The sequence below is a fragment of the Oryctolagus cuniculus genome, chromosome 21 (genome assembly GCF_964237555.1).
Source record: "Oryctolagus cuniculus chromosome 21, mOryCun1.1, whole genome shotgun sequence".
Taxonomy (NCBI): Eukaryota; Metazoa; Chordata; class Mammalia; order Lagomorpha; family Leporidae; genus Oryctolagus; species Oryctolagus cuniculus.
In genome coordinates, this window is record NC_091452.1 from 14,300,614 (window position 1) to 14,309,379 (window position 8,766).

Consider the following 8,766-nt stretch of genomic DNA (forward strand, 5'->3'; position numbering starts at 1 on the left):
GTTCCCTTGGCACCTTCTATCTTTGGTGGCTGGTTCTCGTCCACCAGGCTTTTCCAAAACAGATGTGGAGTGTCAGAGCCTGGCTCTGCTGGCAGGAGTGATGATCAGTAAGTAATGGCTGTCCTCACTGGTGCTCGCTGACCTCCACACAGTGGGAGCTCAGCAAATGGGGCCTGGCTGGTTCCAGCCTTTGTTTCAGCAGTGTCAGCACCAGCTCACAGACAAAGGCAGCACTGCAGGGGTGGACCCAGGTGGCCCTTTCCAATCATCCCATGAGCCTCCATCAGCTTATCTCTAAAACAATTGGGAAGGATACTGCCTACCCAGGTAGGTTTGCAGCCCACATGCGCTCCTTACCATTGTTCCATCTCCTTTGTAAAAAAAAAAAAAAAAAAAAAAGAAATAGAGCTCCCATCTGCTGGTTCATTCCCCACATGCCTGGCTAGTGGTTGAAGCTGGGAATTCAATCCAGGTCTCCCTATATGGGTGGCAGGGACCAAGGGTTTGCATTAGCAGGAAGCTAGAGTCAGGAGCTGGTATCAAACCCAGGTATTCTAAAATGGAGTGCAGGCACCTTAATTGCTAGTCCTAGTTGTCCACCACTGTTCCTGTCTCTCAGGCTTCCAATGTGGACTGTGCTTTGTCCCAAGGATTAGCTTCAAGCAAGTTTTCACAACATTTCTGAGCATTTTCTGCAAAGACGCAGCCACCTCTTGGAGCGAATAATTATTCTTTAACACATGGCTTATGGGATGGCAGCTATTAGCTCACGAACATTTAATGAGAACAATTTAATATATGCAGCCAGAGGATTTTTCCAGTGTTGTTAATTAAGGAAGTGCTGTTTATTGGAATGACAGATGAAATGAATGGTCTATCTTTTCTGAATGTGCGATTTTATCAGAGGGTGAAGCCTTAGTGAGCACCGGATGAGTTTTGTAAAAATGCACTTATTTACTTATAACCATGGAGGTAGTGACAGCATCAGGTACTGGGGTGTGACCAGAGAACGAGAGGTGACCCTCATGGAGTTCACATTCGAGTGAATGGTGGTGGTGCTTTCAGATGACCTAGAAATCCCAATGTCCTGAAAGTTAGGGAAGATGAGGGGCAGGACGGGAGTGGCTGCAGAGACCAGGGACAGGGAAGAGAAGGTAAAGGTCTTGTTTAAGAGGAATACAGGGAAGCCCAGACAAGAATACAGTGATGGCTGGGGGAGGGGCAAGGGAAGTCTCCGGGAAGAGGGAGAGCACTTGGTAAAGGCCCAGAGGCCCAAAGACAAGCTGAACTGAAACACACTCAGGGAGTTTGGAGAGAACGGAAGGAGGGAGACACAAGGCCGTGGAAGTCAGTAGGGGCCTGCTGAAGAGTCTGCACTTCATCCTGGTTCAAGAGGGAGCCACAGTGCTTTCTGGTAAGGTCAGGGGCAGGGAGTGATGTGTGCCTTCATCTGGTTTACACTCAGAATGACACCAGCTACCTCACTGGGAGGGGGTGGGTGGGGGTGGGGCAAAGCAGACCCACTGGAGGGCCGGGAAGGCAGCAGGATTTATCACTGTAGCCATCAGCTGCCTGTTAGGGGAATGCAGGGGGCAAGAGTGATAGACCAGGAGCAGAAGTATCTGGAATCTGCTTCCACCTTTCCCAGGAGGCTGCCCTAGCACAGTATCATCCCTCGCCCTAAGCCTGTCCCAAGGCCACACGGGGAGCTGGCGCAGACTCCAGGTGGCTCTCCAAGGCCGAACCATGTGTGTGTCCCTCTGGTGCTCAGTCTGGAATTCTAAACCCACTCAATGCCCTGGGTGTCTCTCCCCACGGCCACACTAGTTGTTGCACAAGGGAGCGGCTGCTCCTCCTTTTCCTTACAGGGCTCTCAAAATGCGCTTATGGAACAAATGAAGGAAAGAACCAAAAATCCTGTCGGGGCTTTGGGGCTGAAGGCATTGCTTTCAAGTGGACTCTGACACTTACCTAGTTGTGAGCCAGCCCCAGCTATATAATCTTTGGCCCAATAGATTAACCAAAGCCCCTAATAACGTTTCCCTTAAACAGTCACCAAGTATGTAAGCCTAGACAAGAGTATTTCCAAAAGTTAATGGAAAATGGAAATAAAAGTTTATTTGGGGCAAAACAATTCTGAAATCCATGCACAAGGGTTTCTTGTAATACCCATTTTCCAGCCCCCTCTTACGTATAAGGACATTCATTTCTTTGATATTTGCAAAAGAACAAAAAAACAGTAAAACAGCAAATCTCCAACAAATTTGCTCAATAAATGATGGTGCATCTATGTTTTTGACACCAATATTCTGTAATGGTACAGTACAACAATTTTTTGCTGAACAAATGGTGCCAAACGATCCACACTCACAGCAGTTTTTAAATGGGAAAGTTACATCCCAAATTGCAATGCTGTTTCATCTAAGCACTGGGACACAGGGATTTCTCCGTTCCTCCCCACCCCCATCTCTACATTTTCTACGATAAACCTGTATTATTTTGTAGGAAGAAATGCAAACGACAGACAACTTTTAATTAGCAATACCGGAAGCTGCCCTAGGGCCCAGCGAGGCGAAGGCCATGCGGTCTCGCGGTTTCTCCTCAGTGCGGGAGAGGGCCAGGCGGCCACAGCCAACACCGTCGTCGTCGGCAAGGCGGGACTAAGCAGACCCTCGGAACGCATTTCCCAAAACGGTTTCCTGTGAACCTCGCGAGGAGCCTCTGAGAGGCCTCACGATTCCTCACAGCTGGGAAGTTCGCTCAAGCCTTGTGTCCGCGCAGTCAGCGTCACGCGAAAACACGCGGGAAACCGGCCAGGGAGGAAAACCGAGCCCGCGTCTTAGGAGGCGCCAGACACAGGCCAGGCCTTACCATCTCCGAGTTTGGAAAGCGGAGCCACAGAGGCAAAACAAAAACAAAATGGACCGCTCCACGCCGTCCAGCGAGCGGAGCCAGAGCCCCGCGCCCTCGGCCTGCGCGGGCCGTCGGTTGCAGTGACCCGAAGCCGCGAGTCGCCCCCACGCTACCGGACCCGGCCAATCAGAGAGCAGAGGGGGCCTGGCCTCGCGGGTGATTGGAGGATCGCAGCGCGGCGGGGCGGGGCGGCGGCCCCGACGCGTGCGCTCAAGGGGCCGCTGGGCCCACGCTGCGTCCGCGTCAGTTTGCGGACGGTTCGGAGCCTGAGCCCCGGGTCAGCGCCTGGCCTCCCGTCGCCCTCCCGGCTGATCGCCCCTGCTCTGCCCCGCCATGCCGGTGGACCTCAGCAAGTGGTCCGGGCCCTTGAGTCTGCAGGAAGTGGAGGAGCGGCCGCAGCACCCGCTGCAGGTCACCTACAGCGGCGTGGCGCTGGACGAGCTGGGCCAAGTGCTGACGCCCACCCAGGTACCTCAGGGCGCCTCGGAGGCCTGTGCGCGCCGCGGGCGGGGAGCGGGGCCGCGGGGGCGAGATGCCCCGCGCGCGCGCGCGCGTGCAGAGGGACGGGGTCGTGGGGGCCCGGGAGAAACGGACCCGCTCCCCCAGGGCTGCCGGGCGCGGGACGGCGGCGAGGCGGGAGGAGGGCCTCTGGTGGCCCGTGGCGCGTTACGTAACCGCGGATCCGCATCTCCTTTGTGTTAGCGGCCCGGGCGCGCTCCCGCCTCGGGGAGCGAGCACAACGGCCCCCCGATCCCGCGTGGCCGAGGCCCGCCCCGCCCCGCGTGTGCTCGCTAGTTCGGAAGCCCCGGGCGGCGCCGAGGGGCCACCGTTTGGGGTGCTTCTGCAGAGGGTGTTATTTCGGCTGTGCAGAACTGGGGTGCCCAGGGTGTGGACGGTGCCAGCTCCCCTGCCCACCTCTGGCCTCCACAGCTTTCTCATTCTCCGGTTGATGCCAGTTTCGCCGTGGCAGGCCCCAGGCAGTCATCCAATCCAGAGACCTTGACACTTAAAAAAAAAAAAAAAAGAGGACTTCATGCCAAGGCTGGACTGGGGCTCCGCTTCTGTGTGCGAGTGGCATGCGAGGATACTGGCATGTTGGGAGTAAAATCAATAATGCCGATAAGAATGTCAGCTCTTGGCTCTCAGTCTGTCAATACACAGCGACTGTCACTAATCATCCAGTCTGTGTTTTCTGTGAGGGTTCCAGGTTCAAAGAAGGAGTTCTGGCTTCTGTAGCATTTCTTTCTTTTTTTTTTTTTTTTTTGTCTTTTAAGATGTGTTTTATTTGAAAGAGTGACAGAGAAAGAGAGCTCCCATCCGCCGACTCACTCCCCACGTGACAACGAATGCCTGGGCCAGGGTGAAGCCAGGAACCTGGAACCCTATCCAGGTCGCCCACATCGGTGGCAGGGGCCCAAACCCCCCGGGCCCTTTCCTCATCATTTCCCAGGAACATCATTAGCAGGGAGTTGGATTGGAAGCAGAGCAGCTGGGACTGGAACTGGTGTCCTGTGACCACATGCCAGTCGGATGCTGGCATGGAGGTGTAACCCGTTGCACCACAGCGCTGGCCCTGTCTCTAGCATTTCTGACGTTTTAATTTCAAACTGGTTCTTTTCTGCAGGTTAAGAATAGGCCCACCAGCATTGTATGGGATGGTCTTGATCCAGATAAACTGTACACCTTGGTGCTGACAGACCCTGATGCTCCCAGCAGGAAGGACCCCAAGTACAGGTGAGTTGAAGAGGGGAGGGGCGTGGGGGGAAGGGAGAGTGAGTCGTCCACACAAGACCCACCTAGTGCATGCCTCTGGCTGGACGTGGAGAAGGGACCTGGTGCGGCATGGCTGTGCCCCTGCTCAGGCAGCAGTGTGTGGTTCCTGCCCCTTGGCTCCCTGGACCAAGCCTGTAAACCAGTCAAGAGCCATGTCCACCTGGGCTCCAAGAGCCAAGGATTCGGGAGAACACTGAAAGAGGAAGAATGCTTTGTCATGCGTGGAATGATAAGAAATGCAGGTTTCAGCGTCCACAGGTGAAGTTTCATTGGAGCACAGCCACAGTGGCGTGTCCACGCCTCGTCTCGAGCTGCTTCCATGCCGCAGTGGCAGAGGGGACCACTGTGACAGGGGCGGTCTGGCCCACGCCGCCGCCAGCGGTCGCCCTCTGGTCCTCTATAGAAAAAGGTGGCTGACCCCTGCCCTGGGAGATGTCAGAGGGACGGAGGGGCTGGGTCCACATGGGGTTTGCCCTGGCACAGCAGGCATGGATTGTTCACAGATGCATGAGGGGCCTTCAGAAAGCGTGTGGGCATGGCAGTGAAAAGGTAAAATCATTTTGGTGCAAAATATTTTTGGAATCTATGTGTAGTAGTTTTTTCATGATATATATTTTCCATGACCGTTTTTTTTTTTTCAATTGAAAAAAAAATACCTGGATTCAAAGCTTTTGGCACCAAAATAAGCTTATCTTTTAATTCCATTTCAAACTCATTTTTTCTTTTTTAATTTGTGAAGCAGAGAGAGAGACTGAGAGAGCTTTCTCGACGTTTGCTTCACCCCTCGCATGTCAGCCAGGTCTCAATCCAGGTCTCCACGCAGGTAGCAGGGACTCAGAATGCTGAGTCAGCCAGGGTCTGCATTGGCAGGAAACGAATCAGGAGCCAGGAGTCGAACCCAGGCGCTGCGATGCGCGATTCAGGCATCTCACCTGGCGTCCCGTCCACCAGACTACGCGCCTGCCCCTTGTGTGAATTGTTCGAAGCCCCCTTGTAGCTCCTGGCAGGGGGCACGCGCCTGGGGCACGTCTGTGCGGTGACTCATCGCTTTCCCCGGGTACTGACTGTCCGCGTTCCTCTGCCCAGGGAGTGGCACCACTTCCTGGTGGTCAACATGAAGGGCGGCAACATCAGCAGCGGCACGGTCCTCTCCGATTACGTGGGCTCTGGGCCTCCCAAGGGCACAGGTCAGTACCGGCTGCTTCGGTGGGGAGGCATTGGCGGGGAGCCTGGCTGCACACGAGGACTGGCCAGTGCTGCCCGGTTCAGTCTGGTTTGTGGGAGTCCCTCCCCTGCTGAGGTGTCAGGCAGCAGACTCGCCGCCAGGGGCAGGTGCCTTCTCCAGCACGGTCAGCCCTGCAGAGCTGCCCTGGAGTGTCAGCTGGACCCTCGGCCACACGCTGGCCTCCAGCCTTTAGGAAGCAAGGAAGTTGATGAGAAGGATCCATGACGGCTTCCTGGTGGGCTGCACGGGGGTCAAGCACAGCGAAGACACCTCTGTCCCATACTGGCCCTCTGTCCTGTGATTCTGATTCCCTTCAATGTCTCAGAGATGATCGTGGTCTCTAAATTTGAAAAAACTGCCTGGTGTGTCTCTTTCTGCTCCTTCTCCGGAAAACCTAGCTTGGTCTCTTGAAAAGGCCTGCAGGACTGGAGAGGAACAGTGTACACCTTGTCGTGTTGAGTCATATCTGAGTACACAGCATATGTGGGTAGGTGGAGATAGGCTCTCCAGGTTGGACTGGTGGTGGGAGACGCGTTATCATCTGTTCTGTCTTGGAAGGCGTCCCTGTTAGCAGGAGCAGAGAAGTTGAGGGGGAGTGAAGCGTGGCAGACAGCAGCTTTCGTACACTTTGTCCAGCCGTGAGTTAGTCTGAAGAGGGACAAGAGGTCCCTGACTAGGACAGTTGGTCATGAACTTGGCTTCTATCTGTAGATGCAGAAGCTTCCGTGGCCCTGGGCTCGCTCATGTGTTCCTGTTAGGGAGGTGAAGGGACAGGCTTCTCAGGAATCTATTAAGTTCTCTAGGGCAGTTCCTGCTTTAGGCACTTTAATTATGAGAATTGCCCACAGGAGAATAAAGCAGTTCCCTTGAGTAGGAACTCTGTTCTCATTAAAAAAGAAGAAAGAAAAAGCCTCAGTAACTTCCTTTTCTGATTTTGCTTTGCTTGCTTCATTTTCTGTTAGTAAAATAGATGTGCTTATCGCTAGCGAATGTGACAGTCAGGGTCTGGATCTGTCCACTCCAGAAGGTTCTTGTGTGGTCCTTGTACCTAAGTTCCCCTAGGCTGCTGCCTCTCTCCATCCATGCCTTTGGCCGCTCTTGCGTTTGTGTATGGAGATGCTGTCATGCCGTTGCTGTTTTTGGGAGTGCGGCAGGTGTGGGATTGAGCCGAGTTCCTGTTTGTCTCAGTCGTGCAGTCCTTTTTGTTGCTGAGTGATCCACCCTTGGGTGAATGTAGCACAGTTCGCTTGGCTGTCCTCCTGGTAGGCATTGGGGTCTTCCCAGCATTTGGATATCGTGAGTAGAGGTGTGGGTAGGTGTTTCCATTTCTCTTAGATAAATACCTGGGGGTAGAATTGCTGGGCCATCAAAGTGGTTGGAAACTTCACTCTCAGCAGTGGATGCAGGTTTCCTGGAAGATCCCTGTAGCCGCGTGCCAGGGCAAGGTGGTGTCTTCCTGATGGTCAGCAGTCCAGCGTGTGTAACTCGGGATCGTTGTCCCACCACTCTGGTGACTTAACGTGTGCAGAACTGAGATCCCTATCGACCATTCTTGTATCTTTTGTTGATTAAGTTGCTCTTTTAAGTTTTTTAAAAACTGTGGTTAACACATAGCAAAATTTACCATCTTAACTATTTTATTTTCTCATTTTTAAAATAAGGACTTTTAAAAAATTTATTTATTTTAAAGATTTTATTTGAACGGTAGAGAGAACCATCTGCAGGTTCACTCCCCAAATGTCTGCATCAGCTGGGGCTGGGTCAGGTCAAAGCCATGAGCCAGGAGCTGCATCCAGGTCTCCCGTGTGGGTGGTGGGGACCCAGCTGCCCCCAAGGTGCCCGTTAGTAGGAGCTGGGTCAGAGTGGAGCGCTCCGGTGTGGGATGTGGGCATCGCAAGAGCAGTCCCAACCACTCTGCCAAGCAGCTGCTCCTTACCTGATCGCAGGTGTGTATTTCAGTAGTGGTAACTGAATTTCCGGTGTAGTGAGCGGGCTCTGCTCTCTAGAATTTCTCTTCTTCCCAGCCGGAGCTGCCCGTGAACAAGCTCCCCAGTTCACCCTCAGCAGTCTGGGCCGCCACCGCGGCGTCTCAGCGAGTCTGACCTCGTGCAGGATCACGCAGGACAGCCTTTCCTTTTGGGGACTCAGCGTGATGTCCTCCAGGTCCCTCCCGGCTGCAGCAGGTGGCAGGATTTCCTTGCTTTTGAAGACTGAATGAGAATTCCATGGTGTGGATATGCTACGTGTTGTTCATTCACCCACTGATGGGTATTTGGGTTGCTTCCACCTCTTGGCTCTTTATTGTGAATAGTACTGCAGTCTCTGTGGGTACGCACTTGAATAACTTAAAACAAAAAACCTTCCTGTGTTTGTTTCTCCCTGTCTGGGCCCTCAGAGTCGTCCTTGTGAAGGAGGAGGTCCAGGTCCCTCCGTGTGGAGGTGCTGGGTGACAGCGGGGGCTGTTCCATCCCGGCTGTGTGTGCATCTTCCCTCTGCCTCTCCCCGCAGGCCTCCACCGCTACGTCTGGCTCGTTTACGAGCAGGATGGGCCACTGAAGTGCGATGAGCCCGTCCTCAGCAACCGGTCTGGAGACCACCGCGGCAAATTCAAGGTGGCGAACTTCCGCAAGAAGTACCACCTGGGGACACCGGTGGCCGGCTCGTGTTACCAGGCTGAGTGGGACGACTATGTGCCCAAGCTGTACGAGCAGCTGTCTGGGAAGTAGGGTGAAGCCTGGAGACAGGCGTGGTCCCCGAGCCTCGCGCCGGCCTCTCGTGGTCCGTGCTGCATGTAGATTCTCCCCTTCCCCACCCTGTTTGCACCTGAGCAGTCGGATAGTGGTGTCGGGTGACTT

The 8,766-nt window shown here is 54.2% G+C and overlaps 2 protein-coding genes across 2 annotated transcripts in view; one reads left to right on the plus strand and one right to left on the minus strand.

The window, feature by feature from the left end:
• Positions 1–2,657, minus strand: part of VSIG10 (V-set and immunoglobulin domain containing 10) — a 67,080-nt gene extending 64,423 nt beyond the window's left edge. Inside the window, exon 1 of the mRNA XM_070065983.1 lies at positions 2,546–2,657. The gene's annotated coding sequence lies outside the window, so the exon portion shown is untranslated. The remainder of the gene's footprint in view (positions 1–2,545) is intronic.
• Positions 2,658–3,152: 495 nt separating this feature from the next.
• On the plus strand, positions 3,153–8,766 carry PEBP1 (phosphatidylethanolamine binding protein 1). The gene is given in 4 exon segments (NM_001082143.1): positions 3,153–3,381; positions 4,538–4,647; positions 5,773–5,873; positions 8,420–8,766. Coding segments are annotated over 4 exon segments (564 nt in total). The 5' UTR covers positions 3,153–3,246; the 3' UTR covers positions 8,638–8,766.